The following is a 19,193-nucleotide window of genomic DNA, read 5'->3' as shown; positions in this document are numbered from 1 at the left end:
AGTATCACGATATGTTAATTACGTACGGTGAAGCCCACTGTGACAGTAATAGTGCTGTTAGACTTTATGTTGAACGCTATCCCGAACGACGACATCCTAATGCCCGAAGTTTTGTGAACGTATCCCAAAAGTTTTTAGAGACGGGTTGTGTGATGCCTAAAAAACTAGCGGTACCCACAGGTAGTGAGCCTGATAATATCGAAGCTGAATTTTTAAAACTCTTGGAGGAAGAAGGAATAAATTGGATCACGGCTGTATTCAATAAAATATACAATACAGGAATCAACCCTGATAAATGACTAGAATCAGAATTCATAGCGATACACAAAAAACAGGGGCTAAAAAGTGCGAGGAATATCGAACAATCAGCCTAATGAGCCACATGATGAAACTGTTTCTTAGAGTCATCCATGGAAGAATTTATAAGAAGTGCGAGGAACAAATATCGGACAGACAGTTCGGCTTCCTTAACGCAGTGGGTACCAGAGAGGCACTTTTCGGAGTACAGGTACTGATTCAAAGATGAAGGGACGTTAACTGCGACGTATACGCGTGCTTGATCGACTATGAAAAGGCATTTGACAGAGTTCAACATCAAAAGATGATAAACATTTTAATAGAGGCAGACCTGGATGACAAAGACCTCAGAATAATTTGAGAACTCTACTGGAATCAGACCGCATACATGAAAATTAACGGAGAAGGAACAGATCACATAAAAATACTACGTGGAGTTAGACAGGGATGTATCCTATCGCCGTTGATATTTAATATGTACTCAGAGAAAATTTTTAACGAGGCTCTTTACGAAATAGACAAAGGCGTCCTTCTAAATGGCGAAAGAGTAAACAATGTTAGATATGCCGACGACACCATGGTGATAGCAGATAGTTTAGAGGGACTTCAGAGGCTAATATACAGAATAAACTAGTACAGTCAACAGTACGGACTAAATAATAATACCCACAAAACGAAACAAATTATTATCAGCAAGGAGAATATAAATGGGGCTCATCTATACATTAATGGGACGCAGATAGAGCGAGTAAAACAGTATTGCTACCTGGGAACTATTATAAACGAACAGTGGAGCAATGTACAGGAAATAAAGTGCCGCATAGGAAAGACAAGAATGGTCTTTAACAAAATGAGCGCCATCTTAAAAGTCACAACATATCCCTAGATACAAAAATGAGACATTTGAGATGCTATGTTTTCTCTGTGTTGTTATACGGGGCGGAGGCATGGACGCTTACAGACACCACTATTAAAAAACTTGACGCATTTGAGATGTGGCTTTATAGAACAATGCTCAGAATATCATGGACAGCAAGGATCACGAACAAGGAAGTTCTAGAAAAAATGAAGAAGGAACCAGAGATTGTGTTTACGATCAAACGCATAAAATTGCAATATCTGGGACATGTTATGAGAAATCAGCACCGTTACTCCCTGCTGCAGTCTATAGTGCAAGGTAAAGTCAAAGGTAAGCGGGGACCCGGTAGAAGGAGAATATCATGGCTGCGGAATTTAAGAACATGGTTTAAGAAAACCTCAACGGAGCTGTTTCGAGCCACAGCGAGCAAGGTCATGATTGCCAATATGATTTCCAACATCCGAAACTGATAGGAACCCGAAAAAGAAGAAGAATATGAAGGTACACAGATGGTTTTCTGGAAATCTTTTATAAAACACGTTTTACAACAAAATATATTTTCGGCCCGGTATAGTATACCGCATGGCAATGGTTAAGGATTAATTCAATATATTCTGTAAAAATTAGTTTTGATTGATTTTGTGAATATCGTGTCGTTTCATCTTTTATGCATTAATTTTAATAATACTTATTTTTAATAAGGTACATTTAAAGGTATTCTTAGCTTTTCATGATCGCTTCAATGTTTTTTTTTTGATGATTAAATATTTTTTTGTAAGCGGATAAATAAAAAATATGGTTATTTATTATTATATTTTGTAGCGGCATTATGTAAACACTAAACTGTATCTAAGGTTTCAAGTTTCATGTGTAGTTAAAACTTTTATATAATAAAACATGCGTGACATTCTACTTAGTTTTATTTTATCGGTTAGTTCTCCTACACCTTAATAGACTTTTATAATGCATAAGCAGCCTTAAGGGGCAGTCCATCTCGAAACCCAATATCTCGCTGTAAGAGAATACACAAAGTTAAGGGAAACTTAGTATGTTAATATTAGTTCACTTATCCTTGTTTGACTAAGTTTCGACTAACTTCTCTCTAATACTGACAGGGTAGTTAGCACCAATTGCAAGGAGATTATAGTTGATATCCTCGATGCACATCTAGTAACCCCTAATTATCATATTATTTGTTTAATTTACGAATACAATATAGTTTCGTTAATAAATCGAAAATATGTGACAAATATCATAAATTAAAGATGCAGTTAAGCAAATAGTTATCTAAAACAAGTTTTTTTTAATTGTAATAAAAAGTAAGATAAAAATTCGAAATTAAAATAAAAAGCACTCCGAAAAATACAAAATATTTACTTTCTCTAAATTACAATGAAAAAAAGAATACAGTAATAAATACTATTTATCTACTTGCTTTTTCTAAGTTTTAATGAAAAATACAGTAAAATAATATAAATGCTTTATCCAAACTTGTATTTTTAGTAGTTGGTGGCATCGGTTTAATTTTCTTAAAAGGTCCTAAGTATCTATCCTTTTATTTGTTGGTTATTATTTAGAACGACTCACCATCATGTTATATATTTTTCTAACGTACATAAACCCGAGCAATGTGCAGTTGAACCAAAGAAAATAATTTTTTGGCGATTTTTTTAAAAATAATTTTTTTTTATTAAATTTACTTTTAGGTATGTTTGTTTAATATATTTATAATTTATCATAAGAAAGTTTTGAAAGTTTTGCTGTTATTTGCAACAAGTTATAGTCAGTTTGGTTTCTTGGGGTCCCGCCACACTCCGTTTAGTAAGTAACGACAGGTATGTATTTTGCATAATGCCAAAAACTAAGTTGAGTACTAGTGATGAGGAGGTCAGGAACGATCCGTTCACAAAGATCGAATCTTTTCGAAGACCCGTGATTGATACAATCACGTTCTGTGACCCTATCGTTCGAATGACCCTATAAATAACGCTGTCTAGTGTGTACGAAATGAACTGTCTGATAGCGACACGTTGATTGGTCAATTCATCGCGCTCCTAATGAACGAATCTCTATGAACGGAGCCTGCATTATCATTAATTCATATATACTCTCAGAAAGATTCATAAACATAACAATATTAAACTCTACACACTCGATCTTTAGACAACAAATTTAATTAGTCGTTCATATGAACGGATCTTTATGAACAAATCATTTTAATGATTGACCTGGAAGACCCGGGTCACCAAAACAAACCAGGTCTTTCCATCACTATTGAGTACACATAAACTCCAAATTGTTCAAGCGATGGAAATTGCCCGTATCTCGACGTACGTGCTTAATAAAAATTAGCTGAAACACCAAAGTATCGAAATCCGAAAAACATAAATACTGTTTGTATTTTGAGAACGATTTCCGAAGTGGAAATAGAAACGACAATAACTAATGAAGAACTATTGGTGATATTAGAAACAGACATTTACAAATAATTTGGTACTAAAATATAGTTTAAGTAGTATCAAAGAGACTGTATAGTGACAAAAATTAGTGAGGTAGATAAAGTGTTGCAAGTTAGTGATAGTGAGAGTAGTAATCAATCAGTAAATTACATAGAAAATTTAACTTATATGTCTAAAGATGGTAGTCTGTGGGCATAAGTTCCACTTACCATGAGGATAAAGAGAAGAAAATGTAATATACAAAATACAGGTTTGACTAGATTCCCAATAGGTTCTCAATTTTGCTAACATAGAAGAAGATTTAGAATTATTTGTTCCGCAAAACTTTATGAATATAATTTTATTGAAATGGTAAGGCACTTTCTTCTTTTGTGCAAAAATAACTGGAAGCATTTACTGGTTTGATTTTCATTTTTGGAGTCTGGTACGCTAGCAAAGAACCAACATGTGTTATAGTGGGCCACGATTCAACTTTATGTCGTCCTGTAACATCATTTACCATCTTAAAGAACAAATTTCAATAGATTATGAGCTTTTAAAACGCATTGATAAATATCAATGTTTTTGATGGTTTTATATCAAATTGCAAGAAATTTTTAAATTCATCCGAACGCTTATAAGTGGATGAGAAGTTAGTTTCGGTCCTAGGCAAGGCTCTTTTTGGGGTTTATATGAAGAGTAAGCCAGGTAAGTATGTTTTAAAAATTTGGAGCTTGGATTAAATTTCGGCTTATACAGATAATATAAAAATTTATTTAGGTACCTAAGCTAAATGCAATATTATAAAATTTATACTCTTGGAGTAGAGATGGGCCTAGTAAACCATTTATCTACAGCATATGGAATATCTTGCTGCTCTAAACAAACAACCAAGAATTCTGCCATCGGCCAACAGATCTTCTTCCTTGAATCATTCCCTGTATTACGAGTCTCAAAATTTTATATTTTGGTCCTCTCATCACGTGGCCTAGTTATTTCAGTTTTCTTGTCTGTATAGTGGTGACTAGTTTTGCTTTTTACCAACCTGTCGCCAGATTGGACCAATCAAAGCGAAGATTGACTCTCTCTGGCCAATTAAAATAAAGATTATTATTTTTGATTGCATCGGTCCTATGACGGAAATATCACTGCTCACATACAATTGCTAAATACATAAAAGCAGTGTATCTTTCGGCCAAAGGATAAGCTAGTTCTTAATCTCTTGCAAGTCCTATTTTCGCAGAGTAGCCCATTTCAAAGAAACTCTTTATTTTCTCAACTGTTTCAATCAACCAACTTCTGGACTTCGTCAACGAAATTCTCGCTACTTAGAAATTTGCTGAAAATAAATAAAAAGTCTAGCGACTTTGGAATTATTTCGCAAGTAACAATTGGGAAATTCGGTACTTTGCTGTTAAGATATCCTGTATTAATTCTCCTGCATTCTCCTTAATTTAGATATTAAGATTATCCTGTTAGCTTTTGTACACCTGATTGTGTTTTAATATCATACAGTCAACAGTTTAGTAGTGCGGCGTTTTCTTCAATTTCCTGTTATTTAGTCTCTTTGAGGGCCAAATATCATTATGAGAACCTTTCTTTTAAATAATTATTTATTTTCCCTTTAATGACTGTCAATGTGTCACTGCCATAATAATTTACGTGTACAGTATTAGGTTAGATGGTCTTATTAACGTAATTCATCTCAATATTGTTAAAATAGAGTATATTGCTCTATTCTTAGCAGTTATTCCTGCTGAAATCTCATTTTCTACTTGGTTATCATCTGTGATTACCGCCCGCAATTGCTCAAACTTCTTCTAAACTACTTAGAAAGTTGTGACAATAACCTAAGAGTTATGATATGTTTTCCTTATCTAGTTGAGAAAACACCTCTCGCAAGTCTCTTGTAGAATAAGGCACTGTATCTCAATTATCAGCAAAAAAAATACCAGTTGGCAAAACTTACTGACAGATCCGAGAGTATTTCACTTATTGTATGTTTAAAGACAAAATTAAACACACACGGCAACAAGAAGTCTCCTTGTCTAGGTTCTGATGTTATATTAAGTAGCGTTGATGTTTTGTTTCCTATCTGTACCTATACAAAAGAGTTTGTCACACAGATTTGTGTTAACTTTACTTTTGTTTCTTATTTCGCTTTTCAAACATTGGTGTTCATATCTTGCTTCTTTCTATTACTTGCTGAAAATGTACGAATATGTGGTGCACATTTCTGTTAAATGCCCAGTTCCTTTCTAATATTTGTCGCATCGTTAATATGTGATCTCTTGTGTCGTGACCTTTCATCAGAAAAGCCATATTGGTAGTCAAAGAACCGTACATTTGCCAGACTGTCACACTGACATAGAATGTGCTTTGCTGTTTCTTCTTCGAGGTGACAGAATCTGCACACGTTATCTGTGCGATATAATCTGCCACTTGTGTGTCTTAAGCGCTGCCTGACTATCTGCGAAGATGGCAACTAAATGGAACGTTCTTTCCTAAATTTATATTCCTTCCACGCAGTGATGTATTATTGCTATTTCTGCTGGAAAACTGTCACATCCTTAGATCTTATCGGGAAATATATCCCTTGATTTATCCCTACTATGCCGGCTTCCACACCCTTTGATGTTTTTGAGCCATCCCTGTACCAGGTAGCAGCAGCTTGTATGGGTACACCTTCGTTCCAATCTTCCCTGCCTAGTATCTTAATTGTGAACTTATTGTTAAAGCTATATCTCATAGCTAATGTATCAATAGGTTGCCCCATCACAATATCGGCTTTAAGCTCCTCGATTAGTCTTCTGTTGTCAGCACCATGCAACTGGCTTATATGTCGCTAACTAAGGATTATTCTGTGCATCACTAATCTGGCTTTGCCCTTTATAAAGATATGAAGTGGTGATAAATTCAGCATCTAGCCTTTGTGTATTACCTAGCAACCTTATTTCTCCCACTTGCTGCATCTTTGTTCACCATGTCACCGAGCCATAGGTTGTCATTGGTCTAATAACCCTTGTGTATAATTTAATCATAGTTATTTTGGGGATAAATCCCCAATTCTTACTGCACATTTTTCTACATCTGCCCAGGGACATAGTAGCTTTCTGTGTGGTTTTCAGAATATGAGTATTCTATGTAAGCCTATGATCAAAATACACCCCAAGGTAGTTTGTTTTTTTTTGGCAAATAAAATCTCTATTCCTCCCATCACCGGCGATTGCTATATTGTCAGCATATCCTAGACAGTAAAAGCCTTCTGTGGATAGATTTCTGAGGAGATCATCTACCAAGGTTGCCCAAAGTAGAGGGGATAGAACTTCTACTTGTGGACAGCCTTCACCTACTTTTTCTTTCATGATTGCTTTAATCAGAGTGGATTTTACTATCCTATTCTCCAGGGATGCCCTTATCCATCTACACATTACCGCAGGTGCGCCATATCTACTCATAGCCTCTATTAAGGAGCTGGTAGTAACATTATTAAATGTCCCTTTTATATCTAAAAAAGCGGTCATTGCTAGATCTTTGTCTTTAATTGACTTTGAGATAAGCCTATTTAGATTATTCAATGCAAAGTCCGTAGATTTACCAGATATGCAGAAGGAATGTTGTATCTTGTTTATTTTCCTCACTTTTAACATTTAATTAATTCTACTAGTATTACTTCCATCGCTCGATGATTTGTTTTTCTTTCATTACTAGTTCTTCTGTTACTTTTCCCATAGCTTTTGTTTCCACAACTCTTCCACCTTGTCTTAATTTGTTCACTTTCCGACAGAATTTTTGTAGCTGATTTATCTCTACACTTCTATTTCCCGTATTTGATATTTTACGTACATATTTTTTAGTTATGAGTAGTGATCTTGTCTGTGCCCTTGTTCTGTGAAAATCTGCTCTATTTATATCTGTAGTATTTTAAAGCATTCTTAATCTTTTGCGATTTTTTATTTCCAGCATTTTTTCGCATTCTTTTTGAACCCTCTTTGTTTTGAACAGTTCCTTATTTACTGCGGTGATTGCTTTATCTTTATGTTATGCTCCTCTTCTTATAGAAATTGAAATATATATGTTGTTTATGGTTATATCAGCTGCCCTATAATGAAAATTGGAGTTTTATATCTGTCTTGTATAATACCAGACTGATTATCAGGATATTTCTCTTTTTTCACTTGTTCATCTATATTACTTTCCTCCAGATTTTCTTGGTATAACTAAGTAGTTTTGTGGCCCTAAAAAACTGGAAGACGCAATGCAGATAAAACAGATATATAAGACTTATAAATATAATTGTAAAATTGCATCAATAATTTAAATTGAACCTTAGCACAAAGAAATTAGGAATATGAAATCAGCAAAACATAGGTGATAGATTAAGAATAATTACAAAATAAGACGACAAAAGCATTAGAAAAGAAAGTGGAAGCATTTTAAATATAAAGGTTCCGAGTAATGCTCTTAATATTTTATGGATAAGACATGTAATGGACATTGGTACAGTTAATTATTTCAGCTATATTCTGAGAAATAAAAAATCTAACCCTCTAAAACTCAGATGTGAACGAAATACGCAAAGATAAAATAATTTCTGGCTTAAAGAAATACAACATTTCAAAGACAAGGTAAAAGAAACTAATGATTTTGTCAACATCCTACTTGTTACGGAACTCTGAGAAGCACAGTGATATTGTGGACTCGTTTTTTTATTTAGAAAAATGGCCAAATATGACTAAAGGTTAGTAACAAATTAGATTGAAATTCCAACAATAAATATGCGTCAGCATTAGTTTTTCCACTATGTTATTTAACAGTTACTTTTAGTTCCGTTCCCTTAATTTAATTATTGAAAATGTAAAAGATTCTCTTGTCGCCATATTTCGTAAGCGTGAGGTAAAAATAGGCGTTTCATTAATTAAAGAACCTCACGCGACCGTTCCGTCAGTTCATACACGTTGTGTTTCTTGCGTCCATCAATAATTGGATGTGGTTAATAAATTCCAAGTGATTCCTGCTTGTTCTGCGTTCGTGTCGAACGGTATTTCCACATTTTTTAATGGTAAAATTCACCCAAACTCGCCATTACTCGATATGCTGTTACTTGGAAATAGATTATTGTATGTCTGCTAGATGCATCTTTCTCTACAGTATTTATTAGTAAGTATATAATATGTTAGTAAGAAATTGCGAAGGAGAGAAAACTCAGGTATATATAAGTTTCGGTCTATTACGATCTTGTTTTTATACTTAATTGGAAATCCATTATGGTAGATATTCAGTAAGGAAGTAAGATTTAAAATATATTAATATCAAGATTTCACAACACAAAAAGCGTGATCTAATTTCTTGGTGCATTCGTACTTTAGGTTAGATATAGTCATAATAAAACGTTTTCCTCGTCGTAAGTGCTTGTAAGCGCCAAACAGAAATAGGTGATTTGTCAACAGAAAGTTCAGGGCTCTATATACTTTTATTGTATGCCCCGTTATTAACTCATATAATTTTTTTACAGATAGTTTTTTTTTCTATACTGGAACTACAAAGATTACGATATCCTAAATATAATACATTGTAAATAAATGACTTAAACTTCTGTATTTAATATAATAATTATTTTAATTTATATTAGTATTTGACAATTTTTTAATGGAATTTTAATTGTAAAAATGGTTCAGTAGATTTTTTTACGTTTAGATTTCATCACTTAAACATAAAAAATAAAGGTTACTTATTTCGGAATAGCGACACCTAGCGTCATGGATCGGCAACGTTTTTATGATTTAGGTTTGTATTAGTATTTGACAATTTTTTAATGGAATTTTAATTGTAAAAATGGTTCAGTAGATTTTTTTACGTTTAGATTTCATCACTTAAACATAAAAAATAAAGGTTACTTATTTCGGAATAGCGACACCTAGCGTCATGGATCGGCAACGTTTTTATGATTTAGGTTTGCTATCAGCTATCACACAGCCAGTATCCTTATAAGCAGAATGCTCGTCCGTTAAAGCAAAAGGGTCTGGTGGAATCATATGTATGTATAGTATTAATACATTTTTCATCTTTTAAATAGTGATAGACCAGTTATATGGAAAATGATAGTTATATGTAAAACCTGTAAGTTATATATAGAACTTATGTCCTTATATTCTCAAGATTAATAAATAATGGGTCTAATATACACCACTTCTACATTACTATTTGACTTTGATTTGATAGATTATTTTGGTTTTGCTCAAATTCGTAATAAAGGAAAATTGGGATAAATGATAAATATAAAAGAGCGATATTATTTAATTTGTTTAAAATTATATTAGTGCGAAATTTGTTTAATGATAAAACACTATACTTTCCAAAGTAATACAGTAAAAAAAAAGACAAAAGTAGCTACATAAAATTCTATACGTTTTACTACAAGAAACTTAAATTTTTTTATTTTATTTACAGGTCGTTAAATCTGCAGTTAGAGTTAGTCACGTGTTTTCTTCGGTCGATATGTTTAAAAACATGTGATGAGGTTTATTCGAGATATTTCCGCGATAGGTTAGGAAGCTCATAAGAATCAAACTCAATTAAAGACACGTTGTCCTCTTTGTTCCTTTATTTTCTTGGTTAGCAACTTAGTTTGTCAAACTTGCTTAATATGCAACACCAACAACTTAGTTACATCGTAGTACAGCTTGGTGTAATATTTTTTACCATAAGATTTGTAAAGATTTTTGTTTTTTTCTTTTAGATATAAACTTTATAAAAAGAAAATAAAGTGATGCATGACTAAAAGTAAAATGTATAATCCTAAATTATCTGAATAACATCTTAAGTATGTATTTTGTTATATGGGGCAACTATTTAAATTTAAATTAGTTATGAAGGCCTTTGTTATGTTGGAGTACAATTTGATCTCAGTGAAATCTAAAAACACAGGTGGTTTAAACACCAGGTTTAAACAACCAAAAAGAAGATTATATACATGGAAAGCACCTGGCGATAATCAAAACCGCATAATAAGAAACCGGATTGATTATATATTAATTGACAAACGTTATAGAAATGTTGTTGGTAAAATTTCAATTAAACTAAATAAAATTAAATACAGAGAGAAGATAAAACCTAGCCTCGAAAAACTTCCAATAATAAAAGAACCAATACTACAGGTAGAAATAGAGAAAACATTTAATGATACACTCAAAGAAAAGTTGAATGAAGCACCCGCGGAAGCAGAAAAAACAATAGAAAGTATTTGGCACACCTTCAAAACAACAATCACAACTATACAAAGAGAACAACTACAAGACAACATCAGAAAAACAAAGAATACGTGGATGACAAAAGAAATCCTAGAACTGATGGACATAATAATGATGGACATGGAGATCTTACAAAAATCGCAATAACGAAAAATATAAAGAAACCCAGAAAATCATCCGAAACAAAATCAGGAAACCCAAAGAAGAATGGATGAGGAGGAACTCGGAGATTTACTAAAAAAGCATGACTACTTTAATGCATACAAAAAGATTAAGGAAGTCACAAATATGAAAAAAAAATCACTACAACTTTAATAGATGATAACAACCAAATAGTATCTAGTCCAGAAAATGTAGAAGATATCTGGGAAAAATACATCAAAAATCGGTTTGATGACGAGAAAACAGAACCACAAATGAATATAGTACAAGAAACAATACTTGATATTTTAGCATGGGAAAATACAAAAACAATCAATACGGCAAAGACACGAAAAGCCTCAGGTCCAGATGAAATATATGTAGAAGTGATAAAGCTTATCAATGAAGAAAGTCGTCAGACGTTAACACTATTATTTAACAAAATATATACCACTGGAATCTTTCCAGAAGACTGGCTTAGATCGACATTTATACCTATACCCAAAAAAATAAAGCAAATCAACATGTACATCAACGAATATACAGGTATGGGGCTTGGTCAAAGGGAGGCATTATTTGGGCTCCAGATATTACTACAAAAATGCCGAGATCAGCGAAAAGATGTGTTTCTCTGTTTTATCGACTACGAAAAAGCGTTTTATCATGTAAAACACACAACACTCATAGAAACCCTAGCACAACATGGTATAGACCATAACACTGTAGCACTTATTAAAACACTTGCCAATAAAAAGAGAAGTTTGTCAGGGCTGTGTACTTTCTCCATTGTTATTCAATATATATTCCGAAAAGATCTTTCAAAATGCTCTCGAAAATATTAAAGAAGGAATAAAAATCAACGGTTAATACGTAAACAACTTAAGATACCCAGACGACATCGTCATTATTGCAGACAGTGCTGAGGGTAAACAACGACTTTTGAATGCCATAACCAGAGAGGGAGATAGCTTGGGACTAAATATAAACACAAATAAAACCAAATAAATGGCTGTTACACGTGCACCAAATGTCGACATTAATATTTGTATCTATAACAAACATATAGAACCAGTACAAAGATTCCAGTATCTTGGTTGCTGGATGACAACCGATCTTGACCACGAGGTCGAAATACGTGCTCGTACAGAATATGCTAGGTCCGCATTTCAACGAATGAAAAAATTCCTAATAAACTCTACGTAATCGTTGGATATCCGATACCAATTTGTAAAAATGTTTATTTATTTCATATTGCTATACGGAGTGGAAACATGGACTCTGGGAATTACAAGTATGAGGCGTATAGAAGCCTTTGAGATGTGGGTTTTTCGAAGGATGCTGAAGATCTCTTGGACAGAGCACGTGACCAACAACAAGGTGCTAAGAAAAATGGATACTGAGAGAGAACTCCTAAATATTGTAAAAAACAGAAAAACGAGTTATCTGGGACATAATTACAGAGCAGAAAAATACAACTTTCTACAACTTATAACGGAAGGGAAAGTGGAAGAAAGAAGCGGTCCAGGAAGAAGAAAATGCTCCTGGTTGAAGGATGTAAGAGACTGGACAGGCATGGACACACATTCGATACTAAGAACAGCTCAAGATTGAGAGCAATTTATTGTAGTTATAGCAAACCTTCAGTAATGGAGAAGGCACCTTAAGAAGAAAAGAAATCTACAAAATATTTGTCCATTTAAAAGAAAGTGAAGGTGTTTTAAATAATATTTGAGGGCATCACCCATATATCTGCCTTATCTACTTTTACACTTTTATCCCAGCACTGAGAAATTTTTCAATTCCTAATTTATCTGACCCGTCACCGTTCTTGTGAAGGCAAGTAAAGTCGTCGATCTCGGCTGTGTAAGTAATCGTTAAGTTATGTTAGGGGCGCTTGCGCGTCCTGAAAATCCTAATAATCGACGTTAGCCAAAAGGTTACACGAGCTTCACGAAACTTGTTAGTTTTAGACAACTTTTAAAATATCTACGAAGAATACATACTACAGTGCTAGTCGAAAGTCCTCTCCCCCCTCGTATCTTTTGAACGGTTATTCTTATAATAGTAAAATTTGTAGGGAAGAAATAAACCGAAGTACGCTTCTCAACTAGTCATAACAGGTAACGAAATAGTGACAGATAACGTAACAGGGCCAGTGTGACCGATAATTTTGAACAGGGACCTATGGAAAGTGGTATCTTGTTTGAAAGGTATTGAAAATGCTTATTTAATCATGATAATTTTGTTTGGGTTTAAGCTGATGTTGATCAAAAAATTAAATAAATACTAAAATTGTATTTTCGCATTTAAACAATAAAGATTAAAAAAACAGTTCCAATATGAAATGTTAAAAATGTGCTTTATCTACTTCCTGACAGTAACACATCCTATTGATAAACCCTTAAAATTGCCCTACATTCTTTAAAAATTGGTTGTTTCAAAATGTCAATACTGTGGGGTGCTGTACCTAGACGCTACTCGTCTAGTGTCTAGGTAACGTCTTACTGAACCATAATAGTGTGCAGGAGTACGGAGTGGTACGGATCTTGTTTAAACGTTATTTCCAAGTTCCCGAATTCATCTGGAGTGCCTTTCAGAATTTCAACAGTTAATGGTTTAACTGGGTTTTTAACCTTTCAAGATACACGTTATCGGTAAAGTTGAGAAAAACAAGCACAAATATGGGATTTTCCAAAATACCTGCTCAAAAATTTAGTTTTTCTAGAAGTACATTTTTTACAAAAAGGTGAGAATTTGTGTCACTCTTGTACCTCACATTATGTTTGTTAACATTTGCATTAGATAAAAAGTACTTTTGGGTCTACAATAAATTATTTTTATGTAATCGGGCTAGTGGTTACTTTGATTGGACATATTTTTACAGAATTCCAGTTGTAACAAAAAATGTGTGACTGGGGGGTGTAAGACGGCAACGTACTAAAAATCTGTAGGTGTAACAAGGTAACAAAAACAAATAAATTAAGGCTGGCTAACGAAAGGAGCCGGAGAGTGACTACTTGACACTCAAAAGAGGATTCGGCCAATTTGTATGCACTACAGAGACCGTCCAATGAGAAAATGGATGACAAGGTAATAAAAAAAATAGAACTAATGTAATTGAAAGTGCTAAGCTATGGAAGTTGCTCTAAGATGTGACTGTGAAAGTATTAACATATACCTTCCAAGGTATCTTGTAAAGCTGTTTGCTGCAATAAAAGGGAAATGGGTATTAATTAAAATATTTAGTTTTTACCCTAAATTTTAATCCCTAGCCAAATACATACAGTTTAATTTTTAACCACCAGCAATTATGTACAATTAACTTAGTTACTAAATTATTTATATACTAAAAAAAATTACCCTGGTTCTACAAAATTGATCCTGGACGATCTGAATTTACAAATAATAAAGGAAAATTTATTGACTTCACCTGAAAAGGTAATTTACTTGCCTACTAGAGATGTAACTCTTTACTTCGGCTCTCAATTAAATGTCTAACAAGTAATAAGGACACTATCCTGACGGGATAGATATCCATAAAAATAATAAAATATCAATAAGCAACTCTCTGATTAAATGTGTACACATAAAACCGTACAACCGAGTTTAAAGGGAGGATTTAAAATCTCAACCTACTTAGTCCCTAAATATTTGGTAAAAAAAATTTGGTAATATTTTAGAAAAATTACGTTTTTTTTTATTATTATGTAAAAATATATGATTTAAAGTTCAAAAAAATATATTATAAAAAAAAAATTAAAACTAATGTATAAACTTAATACAGGTTTACTATATTCTATGAATAAGGGAGATACTTCCCGCTGGTTTCTTAGTTGTCTGGGAATAATAAGGTCAGATCTGGACCTCTGGAACACCAACGATAGAAAAAATCAACCCTGGAACCAGGTATAACTCCGCCTTGGTATTAACTTAAACATTCTTCTTTAAAACTTATCTAAAAAAAAACAAAATAAATGATTTCTTCTCCTGACTCCTGCTTGACTCCTATAGTAGGGTAAAAAAGGACATTTGTGTTAGAGTTCTTTCTTACTGTTGGTAAAAAATAGGGAAAACTCAAGGTTTAGGAACCTTGAAAGGTTTTATAAAGGTTTCGAATGAAGTATGAAAGCAAAAACTTAATGGTTTTTGTAAATGATGTGACCTTCGTATGGTTTGACAATATTTTAAGTAATATGGATTAATGATATAGACAATTTTAACGAAAAGCATGCTATGGATATATTTTAGAATACAAAAAAACGGAATAGGACAGAATATTTTTATAGATACTCTTAATAGATAATAGATAGTTTAAAGATATATAATTATGTTATTAAGGCCGGGAAATAAAATTAAAATACATATGATTTTATATCAGTACTCTATTTAAATCCAGAATTTTTATGAATTTAATGAAATGATGTGAGAAATCAAAGGAAAATCAACAATATTTAGAGAAATCAACATGGCGGATGGTTTTTATATTTTATTATTGATAATTGGATACACTTACCGGCTCTGAGTGGCTAAAAACCAAACAGGGCACACAAAAAAAAACCAAACCAAAACTTTCTGCTACGTCTTCCAAAAAAACTTATAATATTCTAACAAAAAAACCTTCTAAGCCATCTGGCCCCTACTATTAAACCCAAGTGTTTACTGGTCAACAGTCACAGCAGAAGTGCGCAATGGGCACTCATTTTGAGTTAGCTAAACTATAGTTGTCAAAATCTCCGCTTGGCGTCGCTGTTTAATACCAACTTAAAATTTAAAAATTAATAGAATTATTAAGAGTTAAGTAAGAGTAAGTATTAAGAGAATTTAAAAAGTTTATTTAAAATAATTAAAGAGTTATTGAAGTGACGGACTCGTTACACAGTCTTCTAGAGAGTTTGGCATCTTGAACCAGTTTCTTCAAACCTTAGATGAAGCTGCCTTAAATAAGTCGTAGATATAATAAGTCCATTTAAAAAAATTAATGATAAAACACTATGGGACAGAGATGAAGCACAAATATACGACGTAGATGCAAGGTGGACAATATCAAGGACTGGGTAAGAAATAGAAGAGCAGAATGGGATTATCAATAAACTGAATCATAACAAATAGAGTAGTGAAGACGGCAAGAAACGGTTCCCCAATAAGAAGACAATCAGTAGGAAGACCACGAAAACGATGGAACGAGAACTTACTGGCGGCACATTGAAAACTGACAGAGGCACATCTATATAAAAAGAAGAACAAAAAGAGGAACATCATTACAACAAAGCAGTAACTGGTGTGTCTGCTCTTTAGTACTGCCTTTAAAAAGTTGTTTGTTTTTTTTATGATTCTAAAATTAGATTGAAGTCAAAAACTGTAAAGAGATTTCACACACTCTCCTACGGTACTCGCGAAATTTTTTTAAAATCGCTATTATTTTCCAAAAGGTTTTGTTTTCTCCAGTAATGTATAATCAAATTTATCAATTCTTCATCTACCAGATAAATAGTGAAAAAAAGATGACTCACAATTAACATTTCACCTCAGAGTATGTTGAGTATTAAGTTAATATTCTTAATTCCCCGGTAGTTTGTTTTTGTCTATGAATATTTTGAATACTTTATTAATCGTTACCAACAGCATATATGATTTTCCCATGAAAATGTATACAAACATAAAATGATCCCACAAAGAAGTTTTTTACAAGAAACTCAAAGGCAACAAAAGTTGAGTATAACTTAAATATTATTATAATAAACAAATTTTATTTAACTGGATTTTATTTTGTCTATTTTGTTACTTAGATAACTGGCTAAAATTGTTTTAAAATACAAGAGAACAGTTACAGTTAATACTAAAAACACAAAGACTATAAAAAGCAGAAATAATTTAACATCTAGTGAGGACTGTACGAAAAGAGACAAATTTCTTGACTCTGGATCCAAGTGATGCGTGCCATTATGTCTCATTGCGTATTCTATCCAAAAAAGGGAGCGCTCAAGAGGTGTTTCTTTCTGGTCTCTAACTATTCTTGATAACTTTTGTATGTTTTTACGGTACCTAAAATAATACATAAGAAAATACTATGCGAGTCAATAGTTCTAAATATGTTAAAAAATAATTATAAAAATTTTGATATAATATACGGAATGTATGCAAAAACTTAGAAAAGGTAGCAATTTGGTTGTAAAGAAGTAGAAATAGGTTCTGTACTAGCACTATATTTAGAAAATATTGCTATATTTGTAAATTCACACTAGTAGAACTATTCCGATATAAATGTCTACCTAGGTATAACTCTATTAAACTTGTTATCCAAAAATCTATTAATTTAAGATGTATGGTTCAGAAAATAGTTTACAATTGTGGATGCGTTGGCTGTGAAATAACAGTAAATTAATTTCGTATCGTCAATGACTTGCAATAAGTTTCTTATAGTTATCTTATTATCGGTCAAAAAACATAAATATATATTGTTCGGGTTGCTTCAGGTTCAGCCGCTGCATATGAGAGATGTAACTTTTTCTTCTCCATTGAAGTGTTGGATTTTTTTATTAATGATTTTGTATTTGTCTTGTAGTGTGGGATGGCTGAGATATGTTTGTAAGTACTAAGGTCATTTTGTAACCCGTGGTATATTCATGCGTAAATAAACATTTGTATCTGCTTTAGATAGCCAGGACTTGGAGTTAATTTCATTATGAATCTTTACCAAGTATGTATTTGGATCTTCAAGAAAAATGCTCCTGTTTTTATTGTGTTTATTAGAGACAACGGTTGTATTTATTTTGTTATCTGGGATTCGTTCATTCTTGTTCTTATTCTTGTTAAGTATTTTCAACGTTCTTATTTTTGTTCTTTTTTGCTTTTCTTTGTACTATTTTTCTATTTGAAAATGTTTTCTGTAGTTACTTAGTCGACTACGTCTACAACATGATTCAGGCCTGAGGTAATTTCGTCATTTAATATTTTTCTTGCAGCTATAGTGCAATTGACAGTTTTGTGTAAAGTTGATTATTTTGACCTTCGTCAGTAGAAGTATAGATAGGTTGTTAACAATTGCATTGTTTGACGATGTGTGGTTAGTGCCTCTTTTCTTTACGAGATTATGGCATTGTTTGATAAATTTTGTGATTTTATATCGTAATCAGTTTCGTCGCACCAGAATTTTTGATATGTGTTACTTCATGAAAAAATATAAACCTGATTGCTGAGGGTAAGCAGCATGTTGTAGACTTCTTGTTTAATTATTCTTAAAGACCAGCATTATTTTCGGGTCTGCCCTTTAATTACTTCAGCATTTACAGTGTTGAGGATTTTACAGACAAAAAAAAACAGAAGGAAGTTTATTATATTTTTGGGTGTTTACAGTTTCGCTAAATCCATTATCGATTCATTAAGCTTTTAAACAAAAGTATATTAGGTACTTTATTTTCTTCGGTGTCATACACCAAGTAGTTTTTAGGTCTCTATGCATCGGTCTGATACGTATAAATCTTTAAAAAAAAGTAAAGAATATATTCAAATAATCAATACCCAGAACCAAAAATATACTAAAACGTGAATACATACGGGCACACTCACACACACATGTTCGGAAAAATTTCCGTGATCAGGTAAATGAAAATTACCAAGTTCTCGGTAAGAACTGCGTTAATAATAATTTAAAACTCCACGTTTCGGCACCCATTTTGGAGCCATTATCAAAAGGAATACGATGCCATTCAAGTTCCGCCTCTTAATCTGCCTACAGTTAACCAAATATAGCTGAAAGTCTGAAAATAACCACGCCCATGATGCGCATTCGTCATTAGACGGATCTGGCACTGAGCGTCAACTTAATATCAACCGTTTGTGACGTGAACAAGTCGGTACAGGCTGCGAAACATTTTTTGTAAGTACGAACTGCAAAGGAGAGTCATTTCCAAATTTTCAAATCTGCGTTTTGTACCTATATTAAACATTCGTATTTTCAAATATGTACACAGTTCTCTGTAAATTGACCTGTTCTCAGGGTTTACACTTTTTTCATACTTTGGATAAATATTCAGATAAAGATAAAGGCCGCTTTTAACAAAAGGTACTGGTACAAAGACACCATATTTATGCTTCACCGGAACCCGGAACCGAACATCTAATTTCTATTAGTATTGCACTAGACGATTTTATTACTAATTTATTACCCTACTGCTTACGCCCTTTTTCTCCGAAACCTTTTAGTCAATA

The 19,193-nt window shown here is 32.9% G+C and overlaps 1 protein-coding gene and 1 long non-coding RNA gene across 2 annotated transcripts in view; one reads left to right on the top strand and one right to left on the bottom strand.

Annotated features, from left to right (window-relative positions):
- Window positions 1–19,193, top strand: part of LOC140440299 (uncharacterized) — a 605,785-nt gene that overhangs the window by 208,874 nt on the left and 377,718 nt on the right. The window lies entirely within an intron of this gene.
- LOC140432067 (UDP-glucosyltransferase 2-like) overlaps window positions 16,730–19,193 on the bottom strand; it is a 45,874-nt gene continuing 43,410 nt past the window's right edge. Inside the window, exon 6 of the mRNA XM_072519913.1 lies at window positions 16,730–17,027. Within this exon, the coding sequence (XP_072376014.1) occupies window positions 16,736–17,027 (292 nt within the window). The 3' untranslated portion in view covers window positions 16,730–16,735. The remainder of the gene's footprint in view (window positions 17,028–19,193) is intronic.

The sequence above is a fragment of the Diabrotica undecimpunctata genome, chromosome 1, assembly GCF_040954645.1.
Source record: "Diabrotica undecimpunctata isolate CICGRU chromosome 1, icDiaUnde3, whole genome shotgun sequence".
Lineage (NCBI taxonomy): Eukaryota > Metazoa > Arthropoda > Insecta > Coleoptera > Chrysomelidae > Diabrotica > Diabrotica undecimpunctata.
Note: the sequence above shows the minus strand (reverse complement) of the source record. Positions and strands in the feature narration are given on the sequence as shown.